Source organism: Paroedura picta, chromosome 1 (genome assembly GCF_049243985.1).
Source record: "Paroedura picta isolate Pp20150507F chromosome 1, Ppicta_v3.0, whole genome shotgun sequence".
Classification (NCBI taxonomy): domain Eukaryota; kingdom Metazoa; phylum Chordata; class Lepidosauria; order Squamata; family Gekkonidae; genus Paroedura; species Paroedura picta.
In genome coordinates, this window is record NC_135369.1 from 17,551,497 (window position 1) to 17,567,532 (window position 16,036).

The following is a 16,036-nucleotide window of genomic DNA, read 5'->3' on the forward strand; positions in this document are numbered from 1 at the left end:
ATGGTTAGCTTCAACCAGGGTTGAAGCGTTCTGTAAGTTCTAAGCCTCTAGTCAAGTCACAGCTGACTTATGGTGACCTTGTGGGGTTTTCAAGGCAATTGACATTAAGAGATGGTTTGCCGTTGCTTTCCTTGGACATCCTTGATGGTCTAACATCCAAATATTAATCAGGGCTGATCCTGTTTAGCTTCTGAGGTCTATCCAGGTGAGGGCTAGGACTCTGTTAAATTTATATACTGCCGCTTCTGGCCAGCCAACTTGTAGTGGCTTGCAGCAGTAATCCTTACTCTCTCTCTATTTTCTCTATATAGTTTCTCTATATATTTTCAAAAGGGCCATCAGGGCGGTGCTGTCCGGGTCTTGGGTCTGTTGTACGGGTCTGTCCAGCCCTAGGAAACCACAGGCAGGGGGCCAATCTAGAAGTGCTCATCAAAGCTAGGCGCCTCCGGAAGGGGACAGCCCCGAGAGCGTCCGCCTCCCCCAGCCGCATAAGGCCACGTGCCCAGCATCGCCGCCACACAGTTCCTGGGTGGTGACGGCTGCGCTTGGCCAACTCACCTCCTTCCTGACTCCAGGGCGCCCCGTGGCCCTCCAGCTGCCTGCCGTCAATGCACCCACTCCCTAGAAGCATGGCCGGCAGCGGCAGCCCGCACCCCTCCGCCCGCCACAGAGCCACTTGCTCCAGAAACACCTTCTTGGCGGCGGCGCCCCATGGCCCTCCACCTGCCCGCCACGGAGCCACCGCCTCTAATGAGGCCTTCCTGCCAGCGGAGCCCCACGGCCCTCTGTTTGCCCGCTATCGAGCCAGGAGCTCCGAACGGCCCTGGCCGCCAGCGTAACACTCCCCAACCACTCGTTGCTCGGCAGGGACGCGGCATGACAGCCGCCATTGCCCAGCCACCGCCAAGATGCTGGCCGTCAGTCCTCCGTGTGCCCGCCGCCGCTCTGCTTGCTTCCCAGCGGCCTGCCTGCCACTGACCTGCTCGCCACCAATGCACCCATTGCCTCTGGTATGCCCCCTCCGGCACGCTCTCCCTGCCGCTGCTCGCTAGCGCCCATTGCATTCCTGAATACAGTGGGCTTTTTGGTTAGTAATTTATAACAATTGATAACAATAAAATACAAAATAAGCAATAAACATTTTAAAATCATCCCCACCCTACTTCCTCTCTGCCATAAATCCAGGGAAGATGTTCTAGTGGAGAAGGGGCTTTAGATCTTTCCTCAGCCTGGCCTCATCCAAACGCCTTGTGGAAGAGCTCCGTCTTGCAGTCCCAGCAGAACTGAGTCAGTTATGTCAGGGCCCTCAGCCCTTCTGGGAGCTCGTTCTACCAGGTAGGGGCCAGGACCAAAAAGGGCCCGGCCCTGGTCAAGGCCAAGCGAGCTTCATGTGGGCTTCTAGTTCTATTAGATATGAAACTAATGGTGGGTGAGATGACCAAGGCTGCAAACACGAGCCAGTTGTTGTTGTTATGTGCGAAGTCGTGTCCGACCCATCGCGACCCCATGGACAATGATCCTCCATCATCCACGAGCCAGTAGCCAGAGGTATTATCTGAATCTAGGCATTTGCCTTGCCAGCTGCCTTCAGCCCCACTCTAGCTCCCATTTGCCCCTGGAGTCCATGAGTTCTTAGTCTCTTCTTCCTGTGCTGTGAAGGGGAAGCCCAACAGCCGCCTCCCCTTTGGCCTCTGCTGCGGCCAACAAGTAATACTTCTGATTCATGGAGTGTATTCCAGATGAATCACAGACATTGTCCTTAAGCCAGCCCTGTGTGGATATAGGGATGCCAACCTCCAGGAGGTGGCTGGGAATCTCCTAGGATTGCAGCTGGTCTCCAGGTAACAGATATTTCCCCTGGAGAAAATGGCTGCTTTTATGCAGCTGGCATTTTATCCAGCTGAGGTCCCTCTACAAGCCCCACCTTCTCCAGGCTCTGCCCTCATATCCCCAGGAATTCTCCAGCCCAGAGCTGTCAGCCTACACTGAGACCACTCATTCATTCATTCATTCATTCATTCATTCATTCATTCATTCATTCATTCATTCATTCATTCATTCATTCATTCATTCATTCATTCATTCATTCATTGTATTTGTATACTGCCCTGAGGCTCCGGGCGGTTCACATGGAACATAAAAAATACATAGAACTTTGTTTCTTCATAATGTAACATGTGGACTGTAACAGTAATCACAATCGCAACTATAATTGAAAGTAACATTCTAATTCATAACAGTTCAACAGGTCCACGGTTCAGGTGTATGTATTCTTAAAGTATCAATATACATCCTGCCTTTCATTTGAAATCTTTAAAAAAGTTCCCCATGAACGGTAAAACTTCCACATGAACCAAAATATTTTATTTTTGTAAAATATTTCTGTGCTGACGTTCTACCCAGTTAGGGTCCCCGATGTGACTAGGATGTGTACAGTCTAAAATACAGTCTAAAGCCACATGGAACATACAGAGCACCAGAGCCCTGTTGGAACAGGGAAAACAAGCAAGCAGAGAGTTAATAGCAGCAGTGATCCATATCATAGCAGTCAATGCACCCTGAAAAACCCTTTGAAAGAAAGGGATGCCTTGACTTGGTGCCTGAACACTGGGGGGGGGGGGTGTTTGAGCCGGATGAACTTCCCTAGGGAGGGGTTTTTGTCAGCTTGGTGCCACTGTCGAAAAGGCCCTGTCCCAATGGGTTGCCCTCCATTTGTCAGATGGTGCAAGCAGACCGGTCTCTCAAGAGACTACAAGGCAGCAGATGGTTCTTCAGAGATCTGGGATGCATATTGCCGAGGCTGAGCAAATGGTAGCTCGCCCTAGGCCGCCCGCTGAGGCCTGGCTGCCGAGGGTGGGCCGAAATGTCTCTGCCACTCAGCGCCAGGCAGCTGACCTCCCGTGGCCCTTTCCGGGGAGAGACAGAAAAGGCCGTGCCCCGATCGCCTCGGTTTGCCGTCTCGCCACCTGCTTTGTGACAGGAGCTCCGGGGCCTTCTGACAAACGGCCCGGAAGGTTTCACTGCAGCTTGACTAAATGCCAGCTGTGCCCGCTGCTAAAAGGACACGAGGTCGCGTCCGAAGGGCCGGGCAGACAGCGTGCGCAAGAGAGATGTCTCTGTCACTCCTAGGGCTGTGCGGGCACATGACCGTCATGGCAGGTTGTTCTCTTTCCCTGTCGGAAAAGGATACCTTTCCCCACACCAGAATTCTGTCTCTCTTTTTCTCTCTTTTTCAGAAAGCAGGGTACTTAAATGGAACTTATTTCCGGCCAAGCAGTATGCTCTGTTGGATTCGGGGTCAGACAGTAGGGGCGGGGGGGGGGGGGCGCTTCTGTTTCTGCGACTGTTTTGTTTTTCCTGCCGTTCCAAGAGAGAGAGAAACATCTTCCAATTCTGCTTCCCGAGCGGTGCCCATGCTATGTACGGCCATGAGTGTGAGCCATCGCCCTTCTGGAGTTTGGCGAGGGGGAGGATCCCGGTTGCATTTTATTTAATTCTGTTGAGTCTGACAGTCTAGTCACTACTCTGCCATCCTGGCGATTTGGAGGTAAAATCAAGCCCGTGGTCCATCAAGGGTCAGTATTGTCTCCTCCGAGGGGCAGTGGCTTCCCCAGAGTCTTGGGTGGAGGTCTTTCACATTGCCTATTGCCTGGTCCTTTTAACTGGAGATGCCAGGGATTGAACCTGGGACCTTCTGCATGCCAAGCAGAGGCTCTTGGACAGCAGGGAGTGGAAAGAAGACACGGACCTCGGTGGGTTACAATGCCACAGAGTTGACCCTCCAAAGCATCAATTTTCTGGGTTCTCTGGAAATGAGCCGTAATTCGGGGAGATCTCTAGACCTCTGGATGGGCAGATCTGAGATGGCTGTCCTTTCCGTTCAAAGCATGGCCCCCATCGTCTGAAAAATAAAATAGTTGCTGACCAGAAAGCTTACTCTCTGCTTCTGACCAACGTTGCCAGAACCTCTAGACTCCCCCCCACACACACACACACAAGTACCCCCAGAACTGCCCTTTGGAAACTCTACTTGGCATCCCTTTTATCTGTTTATTTTTGACCTGGTTAACGGTGTAGAATTGATTTAGTGGGCTCCGGGCTCTGGGGCTGTAATGAGCCAGATGGTGTTTTTGCAAACTCTGCAAGGAGAACAAATAAACACCTAATAGCGCAGAGTAGGCAGAACGGTGGCTGAAAACGGAGGGGGGGGGTATGCGGCCAGGGGAGGGAGGGAGGGGGCCAAGAGGGAGCAGCTGGTCCACCTGAACACTGGGGGGCTGGAGAGCGCCAGCTGGGGGTGGCACTCAGAGGGTGGCAGTCCGTGGGGCTGGCGAAATAACAGCAGCATCAGAATTGTCTCCCTCTTTGCAAGGAAGCATTTGGCTTGGCCGGCTTTCAGCCTTCTGCTTTCGCTGTTTCCTGGTTCTGTGTCTCTCTGGCTTTAAAATATTTGTGTGGCCGATGCGGTTTTATTTATAATTTTTGGAAGCATTTTTATTACTCTGGTTTTATTCTGTCCTTACTCCAAGTAGCTCGGAGACAAAGGGGCGGGGGGGGGGAGAACATGGAACAGTGGGAAGAAATACTTGATTCCAAATGTTTCCTTAAATGTTTTGCTTTATGCTTCTTCAGGGGGAGGTGTAGAATATTAGTTCTGCAACGAAACTCGTAGGGGGATCGGTAGCGGGAATACAGTTTTTCTTCCCACCGCGACATCTCTTTTTCTTCCTCTCTCGCTCCAGTTCATGTGCCCCTTCATTTTCTTTTTGTGACGAGCTCAGGTCAGTTTTACGGATCTTCTCTCCCAACTCCGCTGTTTCACCCCGACAAATACACTGGGAGACAGATTAGGCCAGGGGTAGTCAAACTGCGGCCCTCCAGATGTCCATGGACTACAATTCCCAGGAGCCCCTGCCAGCATTGGGGCTCCTGGGAATTGTAGTCCATGGACATCTGGAGGGCCGCAGTTTGACTACCCCTGGATTAGGCTGACAAAGAGTGATGGACAGGTCTTTGTGCCTGCGTGGGGATTTGAACCCAGATCCGCCAGATCTCTTGGCACACTACTGCTAGGCCACACTGTCTGTTGTTTTTGGGGTCTGTTTCCATGTCTGTTAGGTGTCTCTAGAACAGGGGTGAGCCAACAGTGGCTCAGGAGAGTCCGTGGACTACAATTACGATGAGCCCCTGCCAGTGGAGGGAGTTCAGCAGGGATGTGATGCCTCAGAGCCCCCCCCCCTCCAAAGCAGCCATTTTCTCCAGGGAAACTGACCTCTGGAGCCAAGAGATCAGTTGTCATTCTAGGAGATCGCCAGGCCCCACCTGGAAAATGGCAACAATGGAAAGGGATAGAACTTTTCCCAGAACTTTTCACCACAGTGGGGACCCAAATCAGCTTACATCGTTTCCCTCTCTCACATATTAGCCTCACAACAGCCCTGCGAGGTAGGTGAGGCTGAGAGTATGCAACCAGCCCAAGCTCACCCAGCAAGCCTCCCTGGCAGAGGTGGAATCTGAACCTGGATCTCCTAGTCAAGGGTGGCCAAACAGTGGCTCTCCAGATGTCCGTGGATTACAATTCCCATGAATCCCTGCCAGGAGGCAGGGACTCATGAAAATTGTAGTCCATGGGCACCTGGAGAGCCACCGTTTGGGCATTGCCATCCTAGATCTTCACCTGACACTCTAACCCAGTGGTTCTCAACCTTGGGGTCGCGACCCCATTTAGGGTCCCGTTGCCCCTTCTGTGGGGCCCCCAGGTTGCTTGCTGCTGCTGCTGGCAGAAGCAGCGGAAGGTGGTGGGAAACAACTTTACCAGGTGGCAGACGGCACACAGCAGCAGCAAAGGGCCATCACCGCCCGCTGACGCTGCCTACCGCCCACTGCCATCGCCCACTGCAGCTTCCGGCTGCCGTCACTTTCCCCTGAAGGTACAAGCCAGGCCCGCCCCTGCCTTCTCTGGGGGGGGGGGAAGGGGCTTCCCCAGGAGCTTCCCCAGGTGGGCCCAGCCTGTACCTGGGTGATGGCGGCGGGCGGCCAGCGGCGGAGGAGCCATTGCAATGGCTGCCTCCATGCTGCTCTCACTGTTGTGCACCTGTGCGCGTGTGCGCACATCCTGCACGCATGTGCACACCGACCCCGCCACCGCTGCCGCCAGGGTCGCCGCGGTCAAGCAACTGAGAACCGCTGCTCTAACCACCACACCCTTGGAATAAGTCTGCTCTCCCACGGATGTTGTAAAGCTCAGGAAGGTTGAAACAAGATTGCAGACCGGCCTCCCTGCACGGCCTTAATAAAGCTGAGACCCCCGCATAGGAATGGGCCTCCTCTGTTTTGCACACGGGCGACGTCTCATTACATTTGAGGGATCAGCGTGCAGACCCTTAGGCCGTTCAGTGCCTCTGTCCTTCAAGTCAAGCCCTCGCTGTCGGACCCCTCAACAGCAGGACTGGCCCAGCGCTTGGTCCGTCGGACTGAGTTTAATCACAACAATTAATTAACTCGGCATTGGGTGGGCATCCCTGATTCAGGGAGTCAAAGCGGCTTGCTAAAAATACGCCAGGCAGCGGCGGCATCCGAGAGTTCGGCGGGGGCCGGCTCTGCCAGGGCAGTTTGCTCACACGTGTGGAAAATGCAAATAATTTCTTAACCAGCCCTAGCCTTGTTGCTGGGGAAGCCAACAAGGGGAGGGGGGTGGATGGGGAAGAAGACAGAACATGATCCGTGGGTAAACTGGCATCGCAAGAATGCCACTGTCTGCCATCCTCCGTCATATTTGATCCAAGGCCGCTGCAGTTATATTTTTAACTTCAGGAGAAAAAAAAATCACAGTTATCAGGGAAGGGGGGGGGGGGAATAACAGAGCAAGGACGCCAGGCACCGTAAGCAGCTTTGAAAAGCCAAGCAGACGAGCCGTCCATTTTTATCTGTAAATGGCAAGAAAAAGGACAGCAACCCATAACCTCCTCCAGCAGCTCTGTTTCGCTTAGCGCCTTTTTAATTTAACTTTTTCTTTTTTTGGGGGGGGGATCTGAAGCCCCGGTGCTTGTTTGCCTCAGCATGACATCTGTCGGAGCAGGCCAGGCGTGAATTTCGGGAAGGCATGCCCCCCCCCTTGATCTCAGGGCAGCTCGAAGGACAGGGCTCCAGAGATGGCAAGAAATCGTTCCAGGAGAAAGGGCAGGGAGGCGTGCCAGGGTGGGACGCAACCGAGGAAGGGTCTTGGGTGGTTGCTGTGGCAACAAGTTGATGGTCCAATGGGGGGGGGGTGAAATGGAAAGAGTCTCCTCGTAATTTGGCTCTGGGTTAAAGAGGTGTCTGGCAGAAGTTTTTCACCGTGGGCACTTCAAGGTCAGAAGGAGACACGGGCAGCGCACTCCAAGAGTTTGTTGTCGTCTGGCTGCATGGAGATATTAAGGCTGACAGCCTGATAGAAGGCACATTCATCCGGGAGCAGGTTGGAGGCCAGATTTAGCGCATTGAAGAAACACATTCAGCCTGCCCCTTCTCCTTGACATGCTTTTTCCCTTGGGCACGGAGGTTTTTAAAATAATAATATTTATTAACCACCCTATCTTATGAGACTCTGGGCTGTTTGCAGTAGAATAAAACATAAAACTTGCAATGTATGGCTGCGAAAGTTGGACCATAAGGAAGGCCGAGCATCAAAGAATTGAGGCTTTTGAACGTTGGTGCTGGAGAAGACTCTTGCGAATCCCTTGGACTGCAAGGCGAACAAACCGGTCAGTCCTAGAGGAGATCAGCCCTGACTGCTCTTTAGAAGGCCAGATCCTGAAGATGAAACTCAGATACTTTGGCCACCTCATGAGAAGGAAGGACTCCCTGGAGAAGAGCCTAATGCTGGGAGCAATTGAGGGCAAAAGAAGAAGGGGACGACAGAGAATGAGGTGGCTGGATGGAGTCACTGAAGCAGTAGGTGCAAACTTAAATGGACTCCGGGGAATGGTTGAGGACAGGAAGGCCTGGAGGATCATTGTCCATGGGGTTGCGATGGGTCAGACACAACTTCGCACATAACATCAACATCAAAAACATAAAACATTAGTTTTTGAAGTATCAATGCAAATAACATGGAATAGACTGCCTAAGGAGGTGGTGAGCTTCCCCTCACTGGCATGTCTCTGTTCTCACTTGGTAGACTCCTCCAGCAGGCTGCAAAGGCCCTGGCCCCGGTTGAGGCCAGTTTGAGCTCTTTGGGGCTGGAGAACCTAAGCAGATTCTGCCAGCTAGCTATTAATGCTGCCTGGGGATTTAGTGGGAGAGGCGGTTTGGGGCTGTAGCATACATGTCTAGTGCCCGAAGTTGGACTTTTTCCACACAGGCTGTCTGCCCGTGCTCATTTGTTTACTTTATTTGTTCCCTGCCCAGTAGGGACCCAAGGTGGTTTACATCCTCTCCATTTTATCCTCACAACAACCTTTTCAGGTAGGCTAGGCTGAGAGGGTGTGTGAGTAACCCCAAGGTCACCCAAGTGAGCGTCCATGGGGATTCAGACTTCCCAGATTTTTGTATATTTTCAAAATTAATTAACATTTATTGGGTGATATTATCATATACGGTCATGTCAGCCTCCCCTCCCCCCTACAATGGCCAATGATGGATTGAGGGGAGGGGCCCTGGGTGGGCGTATCCTGGGTGGGCGTGTCCACAGCTCTGCTTCCTAACCATATTCTGCACGATTGGACCACTTCTGGGGCTTCTCGTAGCCTGAAGAATGTTTCATGGGTTTCTCAATAGTAAAAAAAAAAGGAAAGGCTGTATTAGATCATCTGAATTAAATCATCTGTTATTAGTTACTAGTGATGTTATTATCTTTAAGACCAACCAAGATTTATTGAAGGCGTGAGCTTTCGAGTGCAAGCACTCTTATTGTTATTGCTATTATTACTGCAATTATCAATGGATGCAGTTACGAACCTTCGCTTTACCTGTTTATGACTTCCCATTCGATGTAAACCATCCTGAGCCGCAAGGGGAGGGAGGTATATGAATAGAATAAATACATGCATAAATAACCATCCAATAAAAGTCTAACAAAATTTTAAAAATAAATTAACATTATTTCACTCCCACCCATTCGGGAAACCGAACGCAGGCAGGGGCTCATGGGAACTGTAGTCCATGTACATCTGTAGGACCACAGGTTGACTACCCCTGGTATAGAAACCTGCTGTTCACCAAATTGGCCTAGCTGCATCTGGAGTAGTGTGTGCAGTTCAGGAGGTCTCCTTTCCACAAGGGGAGGAACAGAAAGGAATGCAGAAGACAGGGACCAGGACAATCAGGGGCTCAGAGGCCCAGCTCTGCAAAGACAAGCCGAGGGGCTTGGGAATGTCTAGTCTGGAGAAGAGAAGGTTGAGGGGGGGGGGGCATGATGGCTCTCTTTGGGTATTTGAAAGGCTGGGAGGAGCTCCTGCTGACAGCAGAGGAGAGGACTCGCCATACTGGGTTTAAATTAACGGTGGGAAACATACTGTCTGGATGCTAGGAAATAGTCCTTCACAGTAAATGAATGGGGCAGCCTTGGGAGATGTTCAGCTCCCCCTCCCTGCCAGTCTTTGATCAGTGGCTAAATAAACACTTGTCAGGGATGCTCTAGACTAGTGATTCCCAAATTTTGGGAGCCACCCTCACCCTGGCTGCTAGGCCATATCCCTACCCCCCCCCCATACATATAGAAACACCCACCTCTTTCCTGGTCTTATGTCTATTGCAAATTCAAAACACTCTAAACTGCCAACACCAGGGTTAGTCAACCTGTGGTCCTCCAGATATCCATGGACTACAGTTCCCACGAGCCCCTGCTTGCGTTTGCTGGCAGGGGCTCATGGGAATTGTAGTCCATGGACATCTGGAGGACCACAGGTTGACTACCCCTCTTTTTTAGTTTTTGTTCAGTGGTCATATTTTAGTCTGGGAGAAAATATGTAAGTTCTTTGTAAAAGCCACTTTGAGACCTCATTGGAGAGAAGGACAGAGAGAGAGGGGGGAAAGCAATGGAAAATCCCTTGGCCAGGAGCACGCAGGAGAAGGCTTTTTCAGCCTCCCAAAGATGGAGACTTTGGAGGAAGGGTTGCCAACCCTGGGTTAAGAAATCCAGGAGATCAGGGTGGAGCCTGGGAAGGGCAAAATCTGAGGAGGGGGAGGAGCCCAGCAGGAATATGATCCCACCCAGCCCACCTTCTGAAGTTGTTGTTTTGTTCAGGAAGCTAAGCAGGGTTGGTCCTGGTCAGTATTGTGATGGGAGACCGCCAGGGCAGTCCAGGTTTGTTATTACCCAGGGGCCAGCAATGGTAAGCCCCCTTGGAACATCCCTGCAGCAGGAAAAGTCAGACTGCTGCCCCCCTGCTGCCCCCCTGCTGCCCCCCTGCTGCCCCCAAATTCCTCACCGGCCCCCTGGATCTTTCCACCCCTCCAAAGGGGGGGGGGGAATGCTGCCCACTTTGGGAACTGTAGGCTGATCCTGCATTGAGCCAGTGGGGTCGGGCTAGATGGCTTCTGTGGCCCCTTCCCACATGTGATTCTGTGACCCAGTACAAAGGGCCATAAAGAGCACTGGTTCAACGTGTCCTGTTGGCAGGGGGAAACCTAGAAATCTACCACTGGCACCAATTCTCTGTAGACATAGAGAAGCGACCTGCTTTTGGTCACACAATCTCTCCTCATCTTTGCTCTTGCAGGCAGTGGAGGTGATCAGACAATGGATGGGGGAAGACATGTTTGCAAGGAAGAGCCGTGTGAAGCGCTTGCAGCTCTGGGGCATTCAGGAAGGAGGCGCTGCTGAGTGGTGTTATTAGGTGGCTTGGTCTGATTGTCTCCCTGTGCTCTTTCCCAGTGATCGCCGGCCTGCCGCTGCCCAGAACCTGGGTGTGGCGCTCTTTGGGGCCGAAGATGATTTCAGCCGTTCCTTGCCACATCTGCAGATGGTGCCGACAATGCCAGAACGTGAGGCGCCGAGCATTCTCAACTGCCCCCTGCAACTGGTGAGCTCTCTCCCCTTCTTCTATCCGGGGTGTCTGGGACTCCAACCCGGTTGGGAGGGGCCTGGCTAGCTGCCTACCTGGGGGACCAAGAGCCTCGGGACTCTCTTCAGGCCCAGGCGGGGTCAGGGCTGCCCAGGGAGAGCCATTGTGGTGTAGTGCAGGGGTAGTCAACCTGTGGTCCTTCAGATGTCCATGGACTACAATTCCCATGAGCCCCTGCTAGTGTTTGCTGGCAGGAGTTCATGGGAATTGTAGTCCATGGACATCTGGAGGACCACAGGTTGACTACCCCTGGTCTAGTGGATACAGTGGCAAACCAGAACTCTGGGTGTCCCAGGTTCAGATCCCTACTTCAGCTGTGAGAACTTGCTGGATGGTCTTAAGCCAGGGTGGCCAAACTGTGGCTCGCCAGATGTCCATGGACTACAATTCCCGTGAGCCTCTGCTAGCACATACTGGCAGAGGCTCGTGGGAATTGTAGTCCATGGGCATCTGGGGAGCCACAGTTTGGCCACCGCTGCTAGGCCTTTCCTTCTTAGCCTGACCTACCTCACAGAGTTGAGAGAAAATGAGAGAAATTGGAGGAGGGGAACAATATTCCAGTCCACCTGTGAGTGCCAACTGAGGAGAAAAGCAGGATATAAATAAACAAACGTTTGCGTGTGTCTTGGGCCTCTGGAGTCGACAGCCTCTTGATTGGTCAAGCCCAATCTCAGTCCTGCCAGCCTGACCCAGAGGGGCTCTCTGCTCACAGGACCCAAAGAGCTGGAAAGCACACACTGCAGGTCCACGTTCCGACTTCCTCAGAGAACGCCCCCATCCCTATTTTCCCAGGGTGTTAAACATCCGTCCCGTGGCTGTGTCCAGTGGGCGGAGAGCATCATGCCGCCCATGCCTCAGGGCCACACCTGTTTAAATAAAACAATTATTTACTCTGGTTGAATTAGTGAGATTTATTCCCAGAAGAACAGGGGAGCCCTGGAGAAGAGGGGGGAAAGGCAGAAACCTCACTTCTGCTGGCATTTTTCCCGCCTCCCAGGCTGTCCTGATAAAGGGGGAGGCCCTTTGGTTGGCTGATTCAAGAGATATTATATACACAGCTGGCGATTGTTATAAATATCCTTCTCCAGCCCTGTCCTCTTAAGTTTGTGATGAACCTCCTGTTCTTTCCCGTTCGGCACACGTGTGTCAGGAGGAGAAACGTGCTCTCTTGTGCATAGTTCCCCCAGGTCTCCGTGGGTACCTTGTCTGAACCCTCACTCACAATGCTGGTAGCCACCTGGTGAAGCTCACCGCCTTTTCTCTGCCCGTATGTCTCTCTGGGATCTCCCAGCCTAAAGGTCGCAGTGCTTTTGGGACGACATTTTGTAAAACAGTCTCCACGGAGAACGCTCCATAGAAATGGAATATCTTGTCCATCTTGCTCGGATGAATTCTTTCCCTTCTAATGTTCTCTTAGGGAGGTTTAACCGCATGCATTTAGCGGAGAGACTATGTTTTCATGGTTGTATGGTTCCTGATCTTCTTCCTCATATTATTTTGTTTTGCCCCAAGTTTTCTTTATACCGCTATGTGATATCTGACATTCTATCCTCCCTTCAATTCCACTGTGACGAAACTGTAATAGTTAATAAATTACTTGATATCAAGGATCCTGCCCAAATCACCTGTATTGCAGCATTTTTAGGTAATGTTTTAGAATTAATTCCTTGTTTTTAACAAAACTGAGTAACTCCGCTTGATTTTTAAATTTTTTTTACTTTGTATCTTCCTTCTTGTGTTGTTCATTATGCCAATAAAGGCTCCTGTATCTGTATCTATCATGTTGGTCAGCAGGAGAAGAGCAAAATTCACAGACCGACATGACTAAAATTGGATTTTAGTAAAGCTTTTGATAAGGTTCCCCATGATGTTCTGATGGATAAATTGAAGGACTGCAATATGGATTTTCAGATAGTTAGGTGGATAGGAAATTGGTTAGAGAATCGCACTCAAAGAGTTGTTGTCAATGGTGTTTCATCAGACTGGAGAGAGGGGAGTAGCGGGGTACCTCAGGGCTCAGTGCTCGGTCCAGTACTTTTTAACATATTTATTAATGATCTAGATGAGGGGGTGGAGGGACTACTCATCAAGTTTGCAGATGACACCAAATTGGGAGGACTGGCAAATACTCCAGAAGATAGAGACAGAGTTCAACGAGATCTGAACACAATGGGAAAAAAATGAAAAGCATGCCTACTGGATAGGGGATACGCTTCTAGGTAACACTGTGTGTGAACGAGACCTTGGAGTACTTGTGGATTGTAAACTAAACATGAGCAGGCAGTGTGATGCAGCGGTAAAAAAGGCAAATGCCATTTTGGGCTGTATCAACAGGGGCATCACATCAAAATCACAAGATGTCATAGTCCCATTGTATACGGCACTGGTCAGACCACACCTGGAGTACTGTGTGCAGTTCTGGAGGCCTCACTTCAAGAAGGACATAGATAAAATTGAAAGGGTACAGAGGAGAGTGACGAGGATGATCTGGGGCCAAGGGACCAGGCCCTATGAAGATAGGTTGAGGGACTTGGGAATGTTCAGCCTGGAGAAAAGGAGGTTGAGAGGGGACATGATAGTCCTCTATAAGTATTTGAAAGGTTGTCATTTGGAGGAGGGCAGGATGCTGTTCCCATTGGCTGCAGAGGAAAGGACACGCAGTAATGGGTTTAAACTACTACAACGATGTAGGCTAGATATCAGGAAAAACAATTTCCCAGTCAGAGTAGTTCAGCAGTGGAATAGGCTGCCTAAGGAGGTGGTGAGCTCCCCCTCACTGGCAGTCTTCAAGCAAAGGTTGGATACACACTTTATTTGGATGCTTTAGAATGCTTTGGGCTGATCCTGCGTTGAGCAGGGGGTTGGACTAGATGGCCTGTATGGCCCCTTCCAACTCTATGATTCTATGACTTTCAGGGTGTACGCTTTGGAGCAGGGGTAGTCAAACTGCGGCCCTCCAGATGTCCATGGACTACAATTCCCAGGAGCCCCCTGCCAGCAAACGCTGGCAGGGGGCTCCTGGGAATTGTAGTTCATGGACATCTGGAGGGCCGCAGTTTGACTACCCCTGCTTTGGAGAGTCATAGCTCTGACAAAGGGAGCTTTGACTCTTGAAAGCTCATCCTCTGGAAATCTTGTTGGTCTGTAAGATGCTGCTGGACTCAAATCTTGCATTTAGACATGCTGATTCGGTCCAGACCTTATGCCAAACTATGGGCTGGCTAACTTCAGTTTAAAACCCAAACCATGGTTTAATGCCTCCTAGCATACAGCAGGCAGACTATACCTGAGAGATTGTTTTCTGGACTTTGTTTGTTTGTTTGTTTGTTTCCCCGCTCCTGTCTAGTCAGAGGTGCAGTGGCCTTTGGAGACATAATAAATATAAAGGTAATCTCATGTGCAAGCACTGAGTCATGTCTGACCCTTGGGGTGATGCCCTCCAGCGTTTTCTTGGCAGACTCAATACGGGGTGGTTTGCCAGTGCCTTCCCCAGTCATTACTGTTTACCCCCCAGCAAGCTGGGTACTCATTTTACCGACCTCGGAAGGATGGAAGGCTGAGTCAACCTTGAGCTGGCTGCTGGGGTTGAACTCCCAGCCTCATGGGCAGAGCTTTCAGACTGCATGTCTGCTGCCTTACCACCCTGTGCCACAAGAGGCTCTTTAATAAATATAACCACAGCCATAAGTTTGGTTTGTGCACTCAGTCAGCTTGGCAAATTGCAGCACCAACTATGGTTTGTAGACCCTCTTCACACTGTGATTTTGTCAATCCAGATGTTACGCTTTGTCATAATTACTGGTTTCATGTGATGAAATTAGCCTCCTGATGCAGTTGGGTCCACTTGCTCAGAAGACATTTAATAAAGGATTAGATCTGACATATTTAGGAACAGTCTCCCTCTAAGTATCTCATGCTGGGGGAAACTAACAGGGCACGGCCATCACTTTTCACTGCCCTGCTTGTAGGCTTCCAACAGCCAGCTGCTGTTAGAAACAGGGTGCTAGACTAGGTGGGTCACTGATCTGATCCGACAAGACCATTCTTACATTTACTCAGTTTGATTTCTTTTTATCCCCCCCTTCCTCCGATGAGTTCAGAAAGTGTACACGGTTCTCACTCCCACCCCGTTGTTATTCTCACAACATCCTGGTAGGGTAGGTTAAGCTGAGAGAGAGACAGAGTGACTGGCTTGTGAGTTTCATAGTGACGTAGGGAACTGATCTTCCTGGTCTTAGTCTAACACCCATTATTCCACACTGCATGGAACGGCTGTGGCCCTTGGTTCGCAAGACCTGAGCTGTAGAATGTTTGGGAGGATAGAATCATAGAAGTATCATAGAGTTGGAAGGGGCCAGACAGGCCATCTGGTCCAGCCCCCTGCTCAATGCAGGATCAGCCTCAAGCATCCATGAGCAATATCTGTCTAGCTGTTGCTTGAAGACTGCCAGTGGGGAGGAGCTCACCACCTCCTTAGCTGGCCTATTCCACCACCGAGCTACTCTGACTGTAAAAGATTTCCCCCCCCCCCCGATCTCCAGCTTTCTACATGTACTTTCAACCCATTATCGCGGGTCCTCTCCTGTGCTGCCAACAGAAGATGTTACCGTAATTTTAGGGTTGCCATAAGTCAAAAGCGACTTGGCAGCCCTTAATCCCCAGCCACCATCTCTGAACAGCTTTTACTTTGAAAACCCTACGGGGTCTCCATATGTTGGCCGGGACTTTTCGGCAAAAAGCAAATAAAAGTGGATGACGCCACCGTGGCCATGCCAGCAATTCTGCTCTCTTCTTCATAGGTCTCCGGCCAGGAACGGCAATTACTACGACTTATTGGGTATCAAGCCAGATGCCACTTTGGAGGAGATCAAGCGTGCCTTCTTCAGCAAATCCAAGAAGGTACGTTACAGAAAGGGGGGAGGGGGGGGCTTTGGCTCGTCCAGACAAAGAACATTTGCAGGAGCAGCGGATAGAGCTGAATACCAGGGGCT

At 51.0% G+C, this 16,036-nt stretch overlaps 1 protein-coding gene across 3 annotated transcripts in view; it reads left to right on the plus strand.

Annotated features, from left to right (window-relative positions):
* DNAJC4 (DnaJ heat shock protein family (Hsp40) member C4) overlaps nt 1-16,036 on the plus strand; it is a 74,059-nt gene that overhangs the window by 15,973 nt on the left and 42,050 nt on the right. For all 3 annotated transcript variants that reach the window (XR_013228625.1, XM_077324113.1, XM_077324123.1), the window contains exons 2-3: nt 10,856-11,003; nt 15,845-15,944. Coding sequence is in view for 2 of the 3 variants with exons in the window: in XM_077324113.1 (XP_077180228.1) it covers nt 10,856-11,003; nt 15,845-15,944 (248 nt within the window). In the remaining variant the exon portion in view is untranslated. The remainder of the gene's footprint in view (nt 1-10,855; nt 11,004-15,844; nt 15,945-16,036) is intronic.